Genomic DNA, 23,506 nt, shown 5'->3' with positions numbered 1-23,506 from the left:
CATCAGAACCTAAAATATGTTTTTTTTTTTACTCCATTGTTTGTAAACCATGTAGGCTAATTGTAAACAAACACCGTATAGCTGTTAAACACGGTCAAAAATGATAATTTGATATCTTGGATGGTCAGTCCTTGTATTCATAGCTCTGGCTATGAATTTGAGAGTGGTTACATTTCTCCATCCCCAAGGAATTAAGAAATCTATATATATTAAAATGAGCAATGTCAGAGTCCAGAATATAAATATGTATGACTATGATGGTGTGTATAGACATTAAGGACAGTAAATGAATAGAGAAGGTGTGTACAGCAGTAGTCATATAGGATGAGCCTTGACCTGAATACAGTGTATACATATGAAGTAGGTAAAACAGTATAAACATGATTAAAGTGACCAGTGTTCAATGACTATGTACATAGGGCAGCAGTCTCTAAGGTGCAGGGTAGAGTACCGGGTGGTAGCCGGCTAGTAACAGTCTCTATGGGGTAGAGTACCGGGTGGTAGCCGGCTAATAACAGTCTCTATGGGGAAGAGTACCGGGTGGTAGCCGGCTAGTAACAGTCTCTAAGGTGCAGGGTAGAGTACCGGGTGGTAGCCGGCTGGAACAGTGACTAACGTTCAGGGTACTGGCGGAGGCCAGCAAATGATGACTATTTAACAGTCTAATGATCTGGAGATAAAAGCTGTTTTCAGTCTCTCAGTTCCAGCTTTGATGCACCTGTACTGTCAACAGTGGTAGTGGTGGTGGTGGGGGGGGGGGGTGTGTTATTGTTGGAACTGCACATTGCCCCTTTAAATCTGTACTAAAATGAAGGAATGTTTTTTTATTTTCTTTGTGTTTCATTTTGATAGCTTGGTGTATCGTGGGCTGCAGCACTTCATCAGCAGCAGAGGGGGCTCTTCGCCTGGCGTTCCCACTCCATCTACCTGAAATTCATAACATGTCTACAATTTCCCTAGATTTACTTCAATAATCGATACACGACAGTAGTAAAGAGGTAAACACATCACCGTTATATATGGATATTCTCTTGCCAGTGCACTTCTATACGACATTAACGGGACTACAATTTAGTATGCCGCCTATGCTGGGTCGTCTGTGAGTCTCAGTTTACCTGGTATGCTCATAAGAGCCTGAATTTGTGATGTGTAGGCACACTGAGGTATCAGACTGTGAAGCAACACAAACATTGGCACAGACACATGCATATTTCATAGTTTGATGTCTTCACTTATTCTACAATGTAGAAAATAGTAAAAATAAAGAAAAATCCTTGAATGAGTAGGTGTGTCCAAACGTTTGACTGGTACTGTATGTACTGTATGAAGGCAAAAATGTACTTAACTTCCAGTGTGGATGTGTAATAGATGTGAAATGGATGTGTAATAGATGTGTAATAGATGTGTAATAGATGTGTAATGATGTGGCTGTGTAATGGATGTGTAATAGATGTGTATGTGTGCAGGATGCATATCTTATGTATGAGCTTGGGTTTGAAATTATGAAATAAGCATTCATGAATGAATAGGGCTAAAAGAAAAAATAGAGAGAATGTGAGATGGAATGAGACGGAGCGAGAGGGAATGAGATGGAGTGAGGGGGAGTGAGATGAGTAAGAGGGGTGTGAGAGGGAGTGAGATGAGTGAGGGGGAGTGAGATGAGTAAGAGGGGAGTGAGATGGGGTGAGATGGAATGAGACGGAGCGAGAGGGAATGAGATGGAGTGAGATGATTAAGAGGGGTGTGAGAGGGAGTGAGATGGAATGAGAAGGAGTGAGATGAGTAAGAGGGGTGTGAGAGGGAGTGAGATGGAATGAGAGGGAGTGAGATGGAATGAGATGGAGTGAGGGGGAGTGAGATGGGGTGAGATGGAATGAGAAGGAGTGAGATGGAATGAGAAGGAGTGAGATGGGGTGAGAAGGCGTGAGATGGAATGAGAAGGAGTGAGATGAGTAAGAGGGGTGTGAGAGGGAGTGAGATGGAATGAGAGGGAGTGAGATGGAATGAGATGGAGTGAGGGGGAGTGAGATGGGGTGAGATGGAATGAGAAGGAGTGAGATGGAATGAGAAGGAGTGAGATGAGTAAGAGGGGTGTGAGAGGGAGTGAGATGGAATGAGAGGGAGTGAGATGGAATGAGATGGGGTGAGATGGAATGAGAAGGTGTGAGATGAGTAAGAGGGGTGTGAGAGGTTGTGAGATGGAATGAGAGGGAGTGAGATGGAATGAGAGGGAGTGAGGGGGAGTGAGGGGGAGTGAGATGGAATGAGAGGGAGTGAGGGGGAGTGAGATGGGGTGAGATGGAATGAGAGGGAGTGAGATGGGGTGAGATGGAATGAGAAGGAGTGCGATGAGTAAGAGGGGTGTGAGAGGGTGTGAGATGGAATGAGATGGAATGAGAGGGAGTGAGATGAGTAAGAGGGGAGTGAGATGGGGTGAGATGGAATGAGAAGGAGTGAGATGAGTAAGAGGGGAGTGAGATGGAATGAGAGGAAGGGAGGGGGAGTGAGATGGAATGAGAGGGAGTGAGGGAATAAGTTGGAGAGAGAATTAATAAGATGGAGAGAGAGGGGGAATAAGATGGAATAAGGGCTATTGGGATTGATCTGTTCTGTCCCTGAGCTAATGGGAAAGAGCAGAACAGCATTGTAAAATAACAGGAAACACTGCCAGACAAATTACATGATCATACCTGCAGAGGTTGGTGTGTGTGTATTATATGAGTTTCTGTGAGGTGTGTGTGTATTATATGAGTTTCTGTGAGGTGTGTGTGTGTGTATTATATGAGTTTCTGTGAGGTGTGTGTGTATTATGAGTTTCTGTGAGGTGTGTGTGTGTATTATATGAGTTTCTGTGAGGTGTGTGTGTGTGTGTATTATATGAGTTTCTGTGAGGTGTGTGTCTGTATTATATGAGTTTCTGTGAGGTGTGTGTGTATTATATAAGTTTCTGTGAGGTGTGTGTGTGTATTATATGAGTTTCTGTGAGGTGTGTGTGTGTGTGTTGGACTACATGTATCAGTAGTTGTCCCAGTGCTTCATAAGTTAGTGACACTGTGTGTGTGTGTGTGTGTGTGTGTGTGTGTGTGTCTTTGTGTGACTACTAAAACAGAGAGAATGGCTCAAGGCATACAAAGGAAGAACATCTCCGTTTTCTCTGTGGTAATCTTTCTTTTCTAACTAGCACAACATTTCCAAGACTTCTGTGCAGTCGCTCCCACTTGTATGCCTCTTTCATTTACAGCCATATAATGATTCCCAACTTGCTTTTTTCCTTTGCTCTGGGAAAGAATTAAAGCCAATTATCCAATACATTCTTCACTTCTGAACAGTAGATTTGGATGAAAAGACATGAGAAAAGACCTGCGAGCCCATTAAGATCAAAGGCAGACTGCTGAAGTCTTAGTTGAATGGAGACCAATTGTTTTTTTTATGAGGAATTTCCTACTTCAGAGCTAGGAGTTCCTCATTCTCTCTGAGAGGGAAGAAGACAACAATGTCCGCAAGGCTCCATCCCATATCTAAACCCAGAGACTCCGTCCCATATCTAAACCCAGAGGCTCCGTCCCATATCTAAACCCAGAGGCTCCGTCCCATATCTAAACCCAGAGGCTCCGTCCCATATCTAAACCCAGAGGCTCCGTCCCATATCTAAACCCAGAGGCTCCGTCCCATATCTAAACCCAGAGACTCCGTCCCATATCTAAACCCAGAGGCTCCGTCCCATATCTAAACCCAGAGGCTCCGTCCCATATCTAAACCCAGAGGCTCCGTCCCATATCTAAACCCAGAGGCTCCGTCCCATATGGCACCCTGTTCCCTTTATAATGCACTACCTTAATTAACCAGGGCCCATAGTGCACTACCTTAACCAGGGCCCAATGTGCACTTCCTTAACCAGGGCCCATAGTGCACTACCTTAACCAGGGCCCATAGTGCACTACCTTAACCAGGGCCTATAGTGCACTACCTTAACCAGGGCCCATAGTGCACTACCTTAACCAGGGCCTATAGTGCACTACCTTAACAAGGGCCCATAGTGCACTACCTTAACCAGGGCCCATAGTGCACTACCTTAACCAGGGCACAAGGGGAATAGGGTGCCATTGGGAACGCACCCAGAGTAACATAGGGATGGAGACGGGGAATAGAGAGATAGAAAGAAAAAGAGAAGAAAGATAATGAGGCAAATAAAGAAAGACATGGAAGTAGATCTTTATTAGGCCTGGATGATGGTCTGGATGATGGTCTGATGATGGTCTGGATGATGGTCTGGATGATGGCCTGGATGATGGTCTGGATGATGGTCTGATGATGGCCTGGATGATGGTCTGGATGATGGCCTGGATGATGGTCTGGATGATGGTCTGGATGATGGCCTGGAGGATGGTCAGGATGATGGCCTGGATGATGGCCTGGATGATGGCCTGGAGGATGGTCTGATGATGGCCTGGATGATGGTCTGGAGGATGGTCTGATGATGGTCTGGAGGATGGTCTGATGATGGCCTGGATGATGGTCTGGAGGATGATCTGATGATGGTCTGATGATGGTCTGGATGATGGTCTGATGATGGCCTGGATGATGGTCTGGAGGATGATCTGATGATGGTCTGATGATGGTCTGGATGATGGTCTGATGATGGTCTGATGATGGCCTTGATGATGGCCTGGAGGATGGTCTGATGATGGCCTGGATGATGGTCTGGAGGCAAGCCTGAATGATGGTCTGGATGATGGCCTGGATGATGGTCTGATGATGGTCTGGATGATGGCCTTAATGATGGTCTGGATGATGGTCTGATGATGGCCTTGATGATGGTCTGGAGGATGGTTTGATGATGGCCTTGATAATGGTCTGATGATGGCCTTGATGATGGTCTGATGATGGCATTGATGATGGCCTGATGATGGTCTTGATGATGGCCTTGATAATGGTCTGATGATGACCTTGATGATGGCCTGATGATGGTCTGGATGATGGTCTGATGATGTCTCACGCTGGTATTAACTCAATGTTAGTGTTATAATTAATTCAATGTATTCAGAGAATCAATGGAGAGCTGTCGACCCAGTGTTTCCTCACACAGCAGGGACTAGGTCAGCAGGGACTAGTCAGATACCCAACATTGTTCCATATCTACATGTCGCAGGGTGGGGAGTGCGCCTGAGAGCTGGCTGCAACCCTTGACATTGCTCTCCTCAGGTGCCGAGGGACTTCCGAGGTAGTCTAAACAGCTGACTCTTTTTTTCCCACTTACAGAAAAAAAGTTTGTTGTCTGTGAGCTGTTTTCTACCTATTAAAGGTTTATCAGGAGGCAAAAAAGGACAGCATAGATTCCTATATAGATTATAGATATTGTCTTTCTGTGAATTGTGATATTAAAGGGACAGTTCAATCAAAAATGTTTGTCACGCTTCTTTCAGACAACTTTCTCAAGAGTGGTCCAATGGCGAGATGTAATGCTATATGCCTCAATCCCAAATAAACGGGAGCCTTTTAGACGATGCCTATATTTCCTATTCATGCGTGATTGAGGCATGTTACAGAAATAACAGTAGCTGGATCGAAACAAAAGATGGCACGGGACAGATAGCATGTGCCAAAACAAGCAGTGTGGAGAATCATTGTACCCTCTAAAATGCTGTGAAATATATTTTTTTCAATAACCAAAAATATTGTATTTTCAGATGTTTAAAGCTTGTGTACAAACCCCATAAGGGTATAAAGACACAATAGTGCACATAGAATGGGATCTACCACTTATCAGGCTTGCTTTCAATGAGAATTACAGATCTATAACTCACATTTCTATGTGTACTCAGTCGGGTACACACAAAAGGTACACACTGGACCTTTAAAGGCTTGTAAACATGAATGAACTATTGCTTAAACACATAAATACATTTTGAATTGGTTCCTGTACCAGAGTTGGCTCAATCGAAATACCTTCAAAATAGCAACTCTATTCAGCACTATAGATAGACAGTAACATCTTGGAGCAATGCTTCTCCAATTTTGCATAGAAATGAGCGTCGCTTCAGAATGATTGTATCAGGGAGAGCCTTGGGATAAAATAGCCTTGGGATAAAATAGCTTTCTTTGAAGTGTGTGTGTGTGTGAGAGAGCACAAGCTTTTTGTGAGAGGTGTGTGTGTGTGTGTATGGTAGCTGTTGTGAGAGGTGTGTGTGTGTGTGTATGAGAGCTGTTAGGAGCGAGAAAGATGAGAGTGATAATTGGGTTTATCTTCCTCTCCCTCTCGCTCTCTCTCTCTCTCTCTCTCGCTGTGGGTGTACACTCATCCCTTGCTGAAGTGCTGCCTTTCTTTCAGGTGCTCACCTAAAACGAGGGAGAAAATTCAAATAGAAAACTAGAACATCAAGGAGAGTGTCCTCTGTACAGGAGCCATCAGCACCAACCTTCCTCCTCCTCTTCCTCCTCCTCCTTGCAGACAGCAGGGGGGAAAAGTCTGTTTCCATGACAATGGTAGAATTAAGGGCGCAGGAGCGCAATCCCAAAATGACATTGGACTCGAGCCTGAATGACATGATAAATCACCTTCAATGATTTGACACTGGGCACTCTCTCGAACATCAAGGTGGGGGGTGTAGAACAAAATCTAGTATTTTGGGGGGGGATGTTCTTATCAGGGGAAGAACTTAGTGGATACAGTGCACAAGGTTATCAACAAGAAAACGGCAGCACAGTAAATTGGTGAAAGCTTTTGATAATGTATTTTTATTCTTAAACAATCACTAACTTCATTTCTGAATTTAAATATCAATGCATTTTTTTTTTTAATCTCACAATTCATAATGCATAAATGCGTGTTTTCCATTGACGGTTAAATCATTTCCAAACCAAAATATAATATCCCTTTACACAGTATTGAGCCCGTGGGTAGTCCCTCTGGCATTTTCATCTTGTCCCCAAAAGTGTCCTCTTTGTTCACTTCTATTACACCTATTTTACTCTCACTCTCTATCCTCAACCCCTCCTTTCTCTGTAAAGTACATCCATTTTTCATGCAATGCTTCGTCGCAACCCCCCCCCCCCCCCCCCCCCCCCCCCAGTAGTATGAAGTTGCAGGTACATGATACATGCTGATTTAAAGTCCGTTTTGCGTCCCCACCACTTTATGGTTACAGTTAGGATATATCCACCACTTCATGGTTACAGGTAGGATATATCCACCACTTCATGGTTACAGGTAGGATATATCCACCACTTCATGCAGTGTTTCCCAAACTCGGTCCTGTGGCCCCCACTGGGTACACGTTTTGTTTATTACCCCTAACACTACACAGCTGATTCAAATAATCAAAGCTTGATGATTTGTTAATTATTTGAATCAGCTGTGTTGTGCTAGGGGGCAAAAACAAACAAAAAAAAGTACACCCCTTGGGGTCACCGAGGACTGAGTTTGGGAAACGCTGACCTAATGGTTAAGGTTAGAACTAAAGGAGAGTAAGCTGATCCTAGATCTGTGCCTGTGGACTACTTATAGTAAAGCAGCTACTGCAGAACTGTGCCAGCTCTCTCCAGACCCCAGTGGAACCTTTGTGAATAATATATATTTTTTTCAGTTCCCCCGACACAGAGCAATACCTTGTGCTGGTCTTCCTGCCATGACCTGCCAGTTAGAATGTGTCTGACATGACACCCTGACATCCCTTAACTCATATCCAGGCCTGACACCCCCCCCAGACCCCCCGCCCCCCCCCAGTCGCCCCAGGACCACACCTTTGGCCAGGTTTTGTGCATTGGGCGCTTGGCAAGGGTGGCCCGCCTTGTTGTCGGACTCCGTTCATTGGACTGGAGTGGGACTTCCTGAGTTAGACGAACGATAGGATCAGTGGATTGCTCCTCCACGGGTGATTTGTCTATATTGGTGAAGGGGGGGGGGGGGGGGGGGGGGGTTCTTCCCTGCCTTAACAACTGGTTTGACCTTCATATATCTCCTTTGTATATACAGCCGTTCTCCTACATTTGATTTATGAAATGACAGGGTCTCGTTTCCACAATGCAGAAAATGGCTCATTTAATGGCTCACCAAACCTACTGCAATGGAAGCCATTAGGATGCCAGCCCCTACTGCGATGGACGCCATTGGGATGCCAGCCCCTACTGCGATGGAAGCCATTAGGATGCCAGCCCCTACTGCGATGGAAGCCATTAGGATGCCAGCCTGGAAGTACAAAACAGTGACATATTTACAGACTCTCAGGGCAAACCTTCTGGCGTCCAAATGTTTTATTTTCCTGGGTTTTGGATGGCTGGGCTCCATCCCGTTGTGGTAGGCTGGGCTCCATCCCGTTGTGGTAGGCTGGGCTCCATCCCGTTGTGGTAGGCTGGGCTCCATCCCGTTGTGGTAGGCTGGGCTCCATCCCGTTGTAGTAGGCTGTTATTGAGTACAGTATCGTAGGTGAAATATTAACAATGAAAGCGGGTGTCCCAGGGGCTTTGTCCAAAATCCTCTTAAAATACTTCCTTTATTTTTTTTTTCCTTTACCTTGTATATATAAAGATATAAAGAGACTACTTCTATGAAATTAATACGCCACAACCCATCAACAAGACACAAGGAGAGGAAGCTTCTTAAGAGTATTGGGACGAATACTTGTCTGATCTGCAAGACTTGCCAGCAATCCAACCTTCTCTGATGCATACAGTACTGTGTCTATGTCTTGCCCTTAAACAAGCCACAACTTGCCTTCCTAAGGACATGTCCATGATTTCTTTGTACCGACTAAAAGCATTCTCTGATCACTGATCATCAAGTCTTTGTCAAAGCGCATGCTGAGGTGAAATACACCAGTTTCAAGTATTCATGAAAGAATCCTTGATTGGCGGATGCTAGCCAAGTTTCCCTGTTTTCTGGAGATAATATTACATTTTCTCCCATAGGATTGGCCAAACTAGTTCTTATTAGAGACACATCCCCTTACTAGTGCTGGTTCACCTAACAAAAACAAACCTGAAGTTCTATCTACCTTTTTTCCTCCTGCCTACAAACACGTTGCCAGAGTATTGATGCTATTTCAAGGCTACCCTTTCTTGTTTCTTTTCCCTCCTGACCATTGAGTTGACAGGACGGGATTGTTGAGAGTAATGGTGCGTTCGAGTGGTCCTCGGAATCTCGGTATTTCCCAATTGGTTCCCAAGTTGTAAATTATGGCATGAGTGCGCTCGTGTGCTAATGAAGTTTGGAATAACTCTTCAACCAATGAGATTCTAGCTAGATGGCTAATCTAGCTAATGTTGCTTACGTTGACAATGTGTCAAACTATATACTGTACGGATCCACTAAGCTACGTTAATCACATGGTTAAGGTTGTAAATGGTTTTCTCCTACCGTCTAGTGGTTGAAAAGGTGAAGGGCCAGCGATGAAACGGCACAACTCTGGACCATGTTTCCCACTTGTGTTTCCGACTTTGAGGATCGTTCAAGTGGTTATTTCCGAGTCGGGAACTTGTATTTCCACATTTCCGATAGCACTCGAAAGCACCATAATATGGTAGATGCCTGCTGTGAGGCTTGTTGTAGTAGCCCCTCTGTATTGCTTTTAGTTGTCTAGTCCTGTAATACCGAAGAGTGTGAGGAGACTCCAAATTAGAGTATTGAGATCCACCCAACGTATTCCTCACCGAAAGGACAATCACCTGAGCAAAACCCATCCCACCCACCCATACCTGTTCCTTCCGAGCCCAACAGCGAGCTCTCATATACATTACATGTTTACCCTCACACCAGTGAAAAAGGGCATTCACTGTCACGCAATATGAACACAAACAATTTTTCAAACTTCTACAGTCTCAAACGAAAAACAGAATAACAATGATACTAAAATTGGGATGATGAGTTAGTCAACACATACATAATATTATTATTAATGGACAATAAAACTTGTGAGCGTGTCATAGCATTCAGAAAATCAACGCATGGGAAATCAAACGTGGTTTAAAGCAAATTTTTCACAGCATAAAAATTGGAAACGATAGATATTTGTATTGTGAAGAGACCACCATTTCTTTGTCTTGTCACAGCTTTTTTTTTCTTTTTTGCATAAAACGTAGGTCAAGTCCTGATTGAAAATGTTTGTAGTCGCTTTTTTGTTTTCCTCTGGGTTTATCTTGATATTTGTCTAAAAGATTTTCACAGGCAAGAGTTTTTTTGTGGTCTTGGGTGTAGCTCCTCCCCCTCGTGGCGGTCCATCCCTTCAGAGGGCATGGTGGTGAGGGGAGTTTGTGGCCCCTCCCCCCTCTGTTTAAGAGAGGGGGGACCGGGCACCCTAGTGGCCCCCCACCCTTGGGGCCCCGCTGCTAGGAATTCTGGTTGACAGCTTTCCCTCCGTTCATGGTGGGAGTCCCTGAGTTCTTCCTGGAGCGCTGTTTCTCCTCGATCTCATGCAGCGACGGCTCCCTGTACATACACACTGCAGGACGTGTATGTAGTAGAGGAAGAAGCAGGAAGCAGGGGGGATAGAGGGGAACATGGAGGATGAATAACGAGGAGATGGATGGGCAGACAGAGAGACAAATTCAGATCGAGCTCAGGGACTCCCACAGAGTGGATGAAGTTTCTCTTGGAACCTGTTTTGAAAAAGAATATTAAATATATTTCCTAAAAAATTAAACGCCCTGTGTTGGGTGCTTAGTTTTTCTCCATCAATATGTTCTAAGCAGGGGTTGGAACCGATATTATGTTTCAAACATATTTTTCTTTGTTCTGTTCCACTGTTCTGACCAGTAAAAGACATTTCTGAACCGGTTCAAATCCTAAATAAATAACAATTTACATTGCTCCTTTCTGTTCCTGTTTTAAAACTCTTAAACCACAAATATTTTTTACATTTACCTCAACATTTAATGACCTCACCAATGGATAGAGCAGCTTGCTATGGAGCGTGCAAGCTATATACAGTTGAAGTCGGAAGTTTACATACACATAGGTTGGAGTCATTAAAACTCGTTTTTCAACCACTCCAAAAATGTCTTGTTCACAAACTATAGTTTTGGGAAGTTGGTTAGGACATCTACTTTGTGTATAACACAAGTATTTTTTCCAACAATTGTTTACAGACAGATTATTTCACTTATAATTCACTGTATTACAATTCCAGTGGCTCAGAAGTTTACATAAACTAAGTTGACTGTTCCTTTTAAACAGCTTGGAAAATTCCAGAAAATTATGTAATGGCTTTAGAAGCTTCTGATAGGCTAATTGATATAATTTGAGTCAATTGGAGGTGTACCTGTGGATGTATTTCCAGGCCTACCTTCAAACTCAGTGCCTCTTTGCTTGACATCATGGGAAAATCAAAAGAAATCAGCCAAGACCTCAGAAAAACAGTTGTAGACCTCCACAAGTCTGGTTCATCCTTGGGAGCAATTTCCAAACGGCTGAAGGTACCACGTTCATCTGTACAAACAATAGTATGCAAGTATAAACACCATGGGACCACGCAGCCGTCATGCCGCTCAGGAAGGAGACGCGTTTTGTCTATCAGAGATGAATATAATTTGGTGCGAAAAGTGCAAATCAATCCCAGAACAACAGCAAAGGACCTTGTGAAGATGCTGGAGGAAACAGGTACAAAAGTATCTATATCCACAGTAAAACGAGTCCTATATCAACATAACCTGAAAGGCAACTCGGCAAGGAAGAAGCCACTGCTCCAAAACCGCCATAAAAAAGCCACACTACGGTTTGCAACTGCACATGGGGACAAAGATTATACTTTTTAGAGAAATGTCCTCTGGTCTGATGAAACAAAAATAGAACTGTTTGGCCATAATTACCATCGTTATGATTGGAGGAAAAAAGGGGGATGCTTGCAAGCCGAAGAACACCATCCCAACAGTGAAGCACAGGAGTGTCAGAATCATGTTGTGGGGGTGCTTTGCTGCAGGAGGGACTGGTGCACTTCACAAAATAGATGGCATCATGAGGCAGGAAAATTATGTGGATATATTGAAGCAACATCTCAAGACATCAGTCAGGAAGTTAAAGCTTGGTTGCAAATGGGTCTTCCAAATGGACAATGACCCCAAGCATACTTTTAACATTGTGGCAAAATGGCTTAAGGACAACAAAGTCAAGGTATTGGAGTGGCCATCACAAAAGCCCTGACCTCAATCCTATAGACAATTTGTGGGCAGAACTGAAAAAGTGTGTGCGAGCAAGGAGGCCTACAAACCTGAATCAGTTACACCTACTCTGTCAGGAGGAATGGGACAAAATTCACCCAACTTATTGGGGGAAATTTGTGGAAGGCTACCCGAAACGTTTGACCCAAGTTAAACAATTTAAAGGCAATGCTACCTAATACTAATTGAGTGAATGTAAAGTTCTGACCCACTGGGAATGTGATGAAAGAACAAAAAGCTTAAATAAATCATTCTCTACTATTATTCTTACATTTCACATTCTTAAAATAAAGTGGTGATCTTAACTGACATAAGACAGGGAATTTTTACTAGGATTAAACGTCAGGAATTGTGAAAAACTGAGTTTAAATGTAGTTGGCTAAGGTGTATGTAAACTTCTGACTTCAACTGTATATGCATTAGACAGACAAGTGTAGTATAAGGTGTGGAATAGGACTAACATTTTGCAGGTAAGGAGAGAGCTGGGCATGAAGCGCTAGGCATCTTGTTGTTATGACGTGCAATATCTGAATTAGGCCCACAGTATTATACCTACGGAGGAGTGGCTTCTATGGAGGAACTTTCAATGTCTTTGAACTTCAGAGAGTTGGTTTAACTATCGTTGGATCAGAGCTACCTATCGTTGGACCAGAGCTAGCCCCTGATCATGACTCTCAGTTCCATTACATTACATAGCCCATCTGTAAATAGCCCATTCAACTACCTCATCCCCATATTGTCAGAGAGTTGGTTTAACTATCGTTGGACTAGAACTAGCCATTGACCATGACTCAGTTCCATTACATTTCACATAATGCCGCCTAGTGTTTTCAAGAGCTAGACCAGATCTAGCTAACAAGCTAGCTAGCTAACAAGCTTATGTGTGCAGAGAGGAACCAGAATTAAAATAAAAACACGTCTTACCTTTTTGTAGTTAATAATAAATCCAATGTGAAACATGATAACTAAAGTATCCTTAACTAGCATTGAAAAAGTGAATCCATTGTTCTCTAATAAACATCTCTCTCCCTAATTTCTGAATCACGTCTGTAATGTCAGCGCATATTGCGTCATGACTGCAAGGTGTCCCGATATCTTTTCCAACTGTCCTGTTATCTGGATTTAATGTCCATTCTAGAATGCCCTTCTAGCCAATCAAAAACGACTATTCAACAATGCTTTGTGGTATAATTCGATATTAAACTAATTATGTCAGTAGGCAGATATGCAATAGTCATGCAAATACCTTACTCAGCACCAGCTGAGCGACTCTCCCTCTTTAGCGCAAGTGAAGTGAGTTTGGAAACAACTGAATGTATGTGTCTTAGAAGTATTTTTCACGGACAAACGTCATATGTCCGAATTCAGAATCAAAAATGGTTCCCAAAAATAACATGGCCGCTGTGGTAGAACGTTTATTTGGTTGCCGATTTTCTGCATTTATCAAAGTCCCATCACATAGCCTGATCTCAGATGTGTTCATGTAAACAGGATTAGGGAAATAGTTTTTCTTGCAAAGCATGTAAACGTTTTAATCAAACTATTATATTAATCTTACTATTTACAATAATTGCATTATTGTGTGCATGAAACCGTACTCAGTGAGGGCTTTGCATAGACACTTTATTGCGTTTTTTTGGGGGACTGGAAGTAAACGCCAGGAACGTAAAATAACGTTATTAACCGGTTCCCATGCTTTTAAAATACGGTTCTGTTCTGGAACAGTATAGATCACTTTCCTTCTCGGTTCTGGTTCTGTTCCTTGAATAATTATGTTATTTTCCGGTTCCAACCCCTGATTTCGGGTCATTTTGAGACCTTGGTGGAGTATAAGGTACTGTTGGAATGTCTACTAATGGCATATCCAGGGTTTTAAGAGTAATTACTCAGGTCCTTTATAAACAGTTTATAAAGTATAGTGCTTGCTTTAGATTAGGTAGCTGACATGGTCTAATATAGACAAGTATCTATATTAAACACCTTATACATTATCTTATAAACCAGCATTAAATCATTTAAAGGCCCAGTGCAGTCGAAAAATGTGATTTCCTGTGCTTTATATATTTCTACACTATGGAATAATACTGGGAAATTGTGAAAACTATGATAATGCCCTTTCAGTGTAACAGCTGTTTTGGCGAGTTTTGATGACATCCATGGTGTGAATGACATCACAGTCAATGAGTTAATAGACAAATAAGAGAGTTCCAAACCTCTCTGCCAAAAACAGTTCATTTACAGTTTCCCCCTCCCCACTCAAACCCCTCTCAGACAGTCATAGCTGAAAGTCTTACTTGAGAAATAGCTATTTGCTATTTTCTCTCTCTATTTTTGACCAATCACAGTAAGGTAGCGGAAATCATTTTATATTAAATTATATTTTTGTTAAGTCTACATTGGGCCTTTAAAAGTTGTTAACAAATGTGTGAATAACTGGCTTATTGACATTTAAAAATGTAGTTATAATGATTCATAAAATGGTGGGCAGACCATTTCTAAATGACATATGAGTGATTTATTAACTGGACATAATTATAAAGCGTTTTGGGTGAGTATTCCATTGGTTCCAATTGTACCAAGTGAAGTGAATGAAAAGCAGATAAATGATTTGAAAGACATAAGTCCAACATTATCCAACATTATCCAACATTATCCAACATTATCTCTCAGGTGCCCTTTCATAAAACTTTTTTATACTTTATTTTAACATGAGGAATATATTTTTTTTTTGCGCCAGAGTTGAAGAAATGCAATTTGGAAAATGTGTATAGACTGTTAATGTTGTGTATAACACATGGTACGCATGTTTCATTTATAAATCATGAAATGCAAAATCCCAAGTAAAATCATGAAATGTCATGCAAAATCCCAAGTAAAATCATGACATTTTCCCAATGTGAAGTTCAAGATGTATAAATCCCAAACGTTACCATGGATTTCATCGTACGCACAATGTACGATCAAATCTGTGCGTGAGCACATTTTATAAATGAGCCCCCCCCCCACCCTGATTTCACCATATTGGGCTTCAACCAACTTACTCCAGGCGGATCAAAACCTGCAAAAGACAACACACAGATGAGATGGCAGATACATTCAGATGCCTTACCTTCAATGGGCCTGGGGACAAAGTGTGATGAGGGCTTGGTCTTCTTGACCCTGTTCCCCTTCATGACCTGGCCTTCCTTGGTGAGGCCCAGGAACCAGGCCCGACCGGACTCCTGCTGCCGGTACACAGTGGACGAGTAGATCACGTAGTAATTCTCAAACACCGACTCCTTAAACTTGCACTCCGGCGTGAACATTTCCTGTTTTGGTGCCAAACAACAAAGGGAGTTTGTTGTTACAGTAATGTTCATGAAGTCCGGGTCAAAGTTCAGGAAGTCGGATCATGGTCAGTAGGGTACACCGACGCAAAACATTTTGTAACAGAAAATTGAAATCTGTGTACTTATTGGACAAGGTCAGATTTCACTCTCACGTTTCAAACTATTTTCTCCCCACTGAACATGACGAGGCAAGTGCGGGTTGTTATTGCGGCAACGTGATGGGTTGAGTTACGAGACGGTGGTGATGGTAATCCACAGGACATACTACAGACAAATAGACACAGGTCAACTGGTGAAGGAGATATGAGCCTACTGAATTGTTGTGGATTATATTGTTTTGGGGATGATATTGTGTGTAATGTGTGTTGACTACATTTTGTCGTGTATCAGACTATGTGTGGTCCAGGTGAAGAAGTTTGTTTGGTACTGCTGGGCGACCTTAAGTGATTTGGCAGTGTGTGTGTGTGTGTGTGTGTGTGTGTGTGTGTGTGTGTGCCTGTGTGCCTGTGTGTGTGTGTGTGTGTGTCTGTGTGTGTGGTAATATTTAATTCATCTCTGTCTCCTCCAGGGTTCTGTGCCCTTTTAAGGTTGTCCCTTTGACTGACAGCCTAATACTGCTCACTGCTGGAGTTGTTCCACAGGCAAACTTGTGTGTGTGTGTGTGTGTGTGTGTGTGTGTGTGTGTGTGTGTGTGTGTGTGTGTGTGTGTGTGTGTGTGTGTGTGTGTGTGTGTGTGTGTGTGTGTGTGTGTTAGAGATATGCATGTTAGTGTATTCAAGCCTGAATATGAATCCTCAATATGTGAATTGGTATACAGTACAGGTATGTGAACATTTATGTGTGTGTGTGTGTGTGTGTGCGCGCGCGCGTGGGCGAGACTGTACGGGCCGCCTCTATCCCACACACTTGCTGTGAGTGCTCGTTTATAATGCCCAGCTGTGTTCGACACACAGCACCAGTGTGAAGGACTCTGGGTACGTGCAGGGCATGTAAGCCGGTCAGCGAGGATATGAATGTGGACGGGCCGCGGTGGGGCTTTGGAGAGGCCGGTTCGATCTCGACCTGATGACACGTTGTCAAAGAGCAGACGACTCTCTATGTGTGGAGGTCGTGGTGTCACATCCCTCCTGTCCCACAACGGGCGACTCAGCCAGCGTTCCTCCCCCATCTCTGCCAAGGCCCCCTCACACCTTGCTCCCACACCCCCTCACACCTTCTTCATTTGCCAACCACACTGACATGTTCCGGAATCCCCTCCAAACCAGGCCACACCAAGGACATCGCTCTGTTAATGTCTGTTATGCCTGTAGCTTCGAGGGGAAGGTATACGGTGCGTAGGATGCTTTGCTGTTGGAATGACAGAGCTGTTACAGTGTTTGCTATCTTGAGTGTGGTTGAATGGCTAGTGAACGGGAGGGTGATGTAGGTGTGAGACTGTTAGAATATGAGCATACATCACGCACAAGTTTGTGGGTAGAAACACTGGTATAAAAAAATAGATAAGAACACACATTCGTATGAACGCACACACACAGTTCTTCTGCTGTGCTAACAGTTGGCTCCTCTGCCAGGACTGAAGAGAAGCTGCTATTAAATCACTGAGAAGGTGGAGGTGGAGGAGGAGGTGGAAGAGGTGGAGGAGGAGGAGGAAGAGGAGGAAGAGGAGAAAGAGGAGGTGGAGAGGAAGAAAGAGGAGGTGGAGAGGGAGAAAGAGGAGGTGGAGGAGGAGGAAGAGGAGGATAAAGAGGAGGTGGAGGAGGAGAAAACTGATTAAAGGACACTCATTTATATTCCACCCCAATTCTGAAAGAGAAGCAAGGAAGTCGTTAGTGAAACTGGGCACACGGGAGGTCTCTCACGCACTCGCATTACGGGTCTCTAGGGCTGGATAAACAAGCTGGGGGGACGCGCACAGAGCCCAGTGGACAAACAGTAGAGAGCAAACACATGGTGCATGCAGGAGGAGCAGATTCAGCAGATACAGACCACATTTCAAAATGTACTTTATATGCAAAAACGAGTCTGACTGATGCGTAGATATACACAGTGACATGGTAGACCAAGCACACAGTGACATGGTAGACCAAGCACACAGTGACATGGTAGACCAAGCACACAGTGACATGGTAGACCAAGTACACAGTAACATGGTAGACCAAGCACACAGTGACATGGTAGACCAAGCACACAGTGACATGGTAGACCAAGTACACAGTGACATGGTAGACCAAGCACACAGTGACATGGTAGACCAAGTACACAGTGACATGGTAGACCAAGTACACAGTAACATGGTAGACCAAGTACACAGTAACATGGTAGACCAAGTACACAGTAACATGGTAGACCAAGTACACAGTGACATGGTAGACCAAGTACACAGTAACATGGTAGACCAAGTACACAGTAACATGGTAGACCAAGCACACAGTGACATGGTAGACCAAGCACACAGTAACATGGTAGAAGACCAAGTACACAGTGACATGGTAGACCAAGCACACAGTAACATGGTAGACCAAGCACACAGTGACATGGTAGACCAAGCACACATTGACATGGTAGACCAAGCACACAGTGACATGGTAGACCAAGTACACAGTGACATGGTAGACCAAGTACACAGTAACATGGTAGACCAAGTACACAGTGACATGGTAGACCAAGTACACAGTAACATGGTAGACCAAGTACACAGTAACATGGTAGACCAAGTACACAGTAACATGGTAGACCAAGTACACAGTAACATGGTAGACCAAGCACACAGTGACATGGTAGACCAAGCACACAGTAACATGGTAGAAGACCAAGTACACAGTGACATGGTAGACCAAGCACACAGTAACATGGTAGACCAAGCACACAGTGACATGGTAGACCAAGCACACAGTGACATGGTAGACCAAGCACACAGTAGGGGAAGAGAATGTACAGTGGAGTTGTTTGTGGAGACTGAGAGTGAATCCAGTTCAGTTTAAACAGACTAAAGCTGGGGTTCATTTCAATTGTGTGTTTTTGGCAATGTGCCTTTTAAATTCACAGTAAAATAGTGTATATGTTGGCTCAATCAGAAATTACCTTTAAATATCAAGCGTGCTACAACGCACAAACACATTGAATCCCAGCCTAAGAGTGAATTCAGTTCAGTGTAAACAGACAGAGTGAATTCAGTTCAGTGTAAACAGACAGAGAGTGAATCCAGTTCACTTGCCAATAGAAAATCCTGTTTCCTTAGTTAGCCCATACCTTTCTTCCAACTTTGGACCCCCCCCCCCCCCCCCCCCCGTTGAAAACATACAGCAATTGAAACCACATCGGAGTCTGAATGTTAAAGGCCCTTCAATTGAATCTGGATCTCAAACTAGATTTGTGATGGGGGTTGTTCTGAATCCCCTTTACTCAGGATCTGTCTGACAGGTCCTTATTATTCCAGCTCGGCGTTGCACCACTCCAGTCTAGACAGCTACCTCGGTGCCAATGGGAGTGTGGAAAGGACACAGAACCCACGCACAAAAAGGACATACATTACACAGTTATTGACCACACACACACACACACACACACACACACACACACACACACACACACACACACACACACACACACACACACACACACACACACACACACACACACACACACAACACACACAACACACACACACACACAATTTAGAGCACGAACAATCATTTTTTATGGGGCTCCCTTTGAGAGAGAATGAAATGAATTATTCTGTTCCAGTGTTCTCTCTCTAACAGAAGACCACCAGGCTACATCTCATTAGTAGACACAACACAGTCTCAACACTTCATTAGACTGCAGTGCCCTTGACAGTAATCATCTCCATTCCACCAACACACATCAGTATTTGGTCGGTAAAAACAGAGACGCTGCACAGAACTCTCTTGGAAATAACACATTTCTGTTCTCATTTGCGGTGTAGTGGCCCCGTCTCCAATTTTTTTTAACTGGAGTCACCCCTTCGCCTCTTCTCCTCTCCTCCCCTCTCTCCTCCCCTCGTTCACTTCCTTCCCACAGCCTCCACTATCTCTCTCCTCCTCTCTGTTCCTCCTCACAGCCTCCACTCTCTCTCTCCTCCTCTCTGTCCTCCCCACAGCACCCACTCTCTCTCCCCTCCTCTCTGTTCCTCCTCACAGCCTCCACTCTCTCTCTCCTCCTCTTAGTTCTTCCGTTGATGGTTAAGAGGCAATAAGTCAGTGGGTTTGGGAGAGAAACAACGGGAACATTTTAGACACCATTTACAAGGCCAGGTACAACAGGACAGAGGACAGATGCAGGGCGGAATTATCAAGTGTGTGTGTGCATATGTGTATACACAATATGTGTGTGCGTGCGTGTGTGTGTGAGTGTTTGTAAACAAGTATGTATCAGTGCCCGAGTGATAAACTGTATGCTTTATGGGGGCGGCAGGGTAGCCTAGTGGTTAGAGCGTTGGACTAGTGACCGGAAGGTTGTGAGTTCAAACCCCCGAGCTGACAAGGTACAAATCTGTCGTTCTGCCCCTGAACAGGCAGTTAACCCACTGTTCCCAGGCCGTCATTGAAAATAAGAATTTGTTCTTAACTGACTTGCCTGGTTAAATAAAGGTAAAATAAAAAAATAAAAATAAAATGTAAAGCTCTGCGTGTGACGCTTCACTTTCCTGTGTACATGTATGTTGCTCCAGAGTGTAAACGTGTGCCCGCTCGGTCCCTTAGTTAAAGATAGATGCGTTTAAAATACAGAGAGAGAGTGGTTACCGCTAGGCTGCAAAGTAGGTCACAGTGAGTGTTATAAATAATGGAGATATCCTCACTGGAGCTGAACCCCCACATACTCCAGCTCTCAACACCAGCTCTCAACACTCAACACCAGCTCTCAACACCAGCTCTCAACACCAGCTCTCAACACTCAACACCAGCTCTCAACCCCAGCTCTCAACATTCAACCCCAGCTCTCAACACTCAACACCAGCTCTCAACCCCAGCTCTCAACACTCCACCCCAGCTCTCAACACTCAACACCAGCTCTCAACATTCAACCCCAGCTCTCAACACTCAACACCACCTCTCAACACTCAACACCAACATTACACCCATGGCAAACGTCTTACAATCCATATCAGCATCAACACGCCTCATGACACTCCAAACATACATTAAACACCACCAGGCAAGTCAAGGCTAGAAACCACCCAACATCAGCATTGTTTTTTTTTTTTAAGTACATTTTTTTACCCCCTTTTTCTCCCCAATTTCGTGGTATCCAATTGTTAGTAGCTACTATCTTGTCTGGCAACCTGGCAACCTTGGTTAGCGTGCACTGCACCCGGCCCGCCACAGGAGTCGCTGGTGCGCGATGAGACAAGGACACCCCTACCGGCCAATCCCTCCCTAACCCGGACGACCCTATGCCAATTGTGCGTTGCCCCCACGGACCTCCCGGGCACGGACCTCCCCCACGGACCTCCCAGAGCCTGGGCGCGAACCCAGAGTCTCTGGTGGCACAGCTGGCGCTGAGGTACACCCTTAACCACTGCGCCACCCGGGAGACCCAACATCAGCATTGTTGATCATCTTTCTTGTTTTCGAAGTCCACTGACTGTAGGATAACCAACACCAGCTCAACATTCTGAACTATGTCATTTTATTTTCAGATTTTCTTCCAACTTTCATCCACAACAACTCTGACTTTCACACTCACACACACACACACACACACACACACACACACACACACGCACGCACGCACACACACACACACACACACACACACACACACACACACACACACACACACACACACACACACACACACACACACACACACACACACACACACACACACACACACACACACACACACACACAGACACACACACACACGCACAGCCCTCCTCCAAGTTCACAGAACAAAAGAACCAAAAGCAACAATGCAACTTCTTCCCACTAGTCCCTAGGGTTAGGAGCGAGCTAGCTACAGTTAACAGGTAACAAGGCAGGAGGGGGGGGGGGGGGGGGTGTTAGAGAGGTAGGAGGATATCTCTCTGTAATTACTTCCCAAGGGGACCACAACATTGCATCTCTGCTCTGAGACATTGACAAGAAAAGCATTAGAAAAGCCACTCAGATGACAAGACTTGAAGAGACCCTCGAAGAAAAACAAGAGTGAAATAAGTTATAAATAGACAGAGAGAGGGGGGAGGGGGAAGGCGGGAGGATGAGAGTTTGCTTGCTGGTGCAATGATGGTGCTGTTTTATCTCCGCTTCAAAGAGAGAGGGGGGAGAGAGAGAGAGAGATATATATATATAGAGAGAAGGAGAGAACGAGTGAGAGAGCGAGAGAGAGAGAGAGAGAAAGAGCGTGAGAGAGAGAGGAAGAAAGAAATGGAGAAAGAGAGGGAGAGCTAGAGAAAGAGCAAAAGAGAGAGAGAGATAGGGAGAGGGAGAGAGAGAGAGAGAGAAAGGGAGAGAGAGAGAGAGAGAGAGAGAGAACGAGAAAGAAAGAAAGGGAGAGAGAGAGAAAGAGCGAGAAAGAGAGAGACAGGGAGAGGAAGAGAGAGAGGGAGAGAGAGAGAGAGAGAGCGAGAGAGAGATAAGGAGAGGGATAGGGAAAGAGATAGGAAGAGAGATAGGGAAAGAGATAGGGAGAGAGATAGGGAAAGAGATAGGGAGAGAGATAGGGAGAGGGAGAGATAGGGAGAGATAGGGAGAGGGAGAGAGATAGGGAGAGAGAGAGAAAGAGCGAGAGAGAGAGAGATAAGGAGAGGGAGAGATAGGGAAAGAGATAGGGAGAGAGATAGGGAGAGGGAGAGATAGGGAGAGAGGGAGTAGTTTTATTTGTAAAAAGCTGTTAGGAATCACATTATATCATTCTCTCTCCTTATCCTCCTTCCATTACTGTGATAAACGTCTCTCCATCCGTTACATGTGAAGCGCCTCATTGGTGGCAGCATAAGCAGCATGCATAATGCCAATCAGAGGTCAAATTGACTAGGGAGGTCTGAGCCAATCAGAGGTCAAGTTGACTAGGGAGGTCTGAGCCAATCAGAGGTCAAGTTGACTAGGGAGGTTCGAGCCTGTCAGAGGTCAAGTCGACTAGGGAGGTCGGAGCGAGATTAGGGGTGGAAGTAATGTGGTATGGTCCAGTACGGCATCCTGGCAAAATAAATAGTAGGGCTACGCTGTACCAGTAAAACATGAGCCTATCACAATAATGAAAACAAAATGTCAAGAAAACGGCAGGCTATTACACTACTACTTATCATTACCTCATGTCAGAGGCATGTCAGAGGCATGCAACATTTGCGAATGGACTTGAAAATGGACTTGACATTTTAATTTCCCATGATGCACGACAGGAAAGATTGGCCGCTCCATATGCCCGGGGAGAGCTTTCTCCTCTGTTTAATTAAAATGGGTCTTTCTGCCACTACTGTAAACGCTGTTCATGGCTAGTAAAATATTCCTCGTCCACTTTGAAGTGGAGGAAAGATGTGCACTCCGGCCCATGAAAGTGATGATGAAGCACTACGAAGCAGAGCCTTAAAACTGCTGTTTGACACCGGGGTTAAAGTCTGTCTGGCTCCCACGATGATGGTAAGTGGAATGTTATAAGCTGACTGACTATAGGGGAGATGCAGAATAGATTTGGTTCCACTATCATGAACTCTGTAAATTAGCTGTGCGTTGAGCTAATGTCAATGTTAAAGGACTGTTTAATTAATTAACAGTAATGTAATTAACTGTAATGTATTGAACTGTAATGTAATGTAATGAACAGTAATGTGATGAACAGTAATGTAATTAACAGAAAATGTAATGAACAGTAATGTAATGTAATGAACAGTAATGTAATGAACAGTAATGTAATGTAATGAACAGTAATGTAATGAACAGTAATGTAATGAACAGTAATGTAATGTAATGGACAGTAATGTAATGAACAGTAATGTAATGTAATGAACAGTAATGTAATGAACAGTAATGTAATGTAATGAACAGTAATGTAATGTGATGAACAGTAAT

General features: G+C 44.0%; 1 protein-coding gene across 3 annotated transcripts in view; it reads right to left on the bottom strand.

The window, feature by feature from the left end:
• Window positions 1-9,968: 9,968 nt before the first annotated feature.
• The window catches only part of LOC110508236 (fibroblast growth factor 12), a 52,326-nt gene continuing 38,788 nt past the window's right edge, over window positions 9,969-23,506 (bottom strand). For all 3 annotated transcript variants that reach the window (XM_036966250.2, XM_036966247.2, XM_036966249.2), the window contains 2 exons: window positions 15,257-15,455; window positions 9,969-10,433 (listed from right to left, as the gene is read on the bottom strand). In XM_036966250.2, coding sequence (XP_036822145.1) covers window positions 10,321-10,433; window positions 15,257-15,455 — 312 coding nt within the window. In that variant the 3' untranslated portion in view covers window positions 9,969-10,320. The remainder of the gene's footprint in view (window positions 10,434-15,256; window positions 15,456-23,506) is intronic.

Source organism: Oncorhynchus mykiss, chromosome 28, assembly GCF_057628025.1.
Source record: "Oncorhynchus mykiss isolate SJ-2025 chromosome 28, ASM5762802v1, whole genome shotgun sequence".
NCBI lineage: Eukaryota > Metazoa > Chordata > Actinopteri > Salmoniformes > Salmonidae > Oncorhynchus > Oncorhynchus mykiss.
The sequence above is the reverse complement of the archived record's forward strand: the minus strand, read 5'-3'. Positions and strand labels throughout refer to the sequence as shown.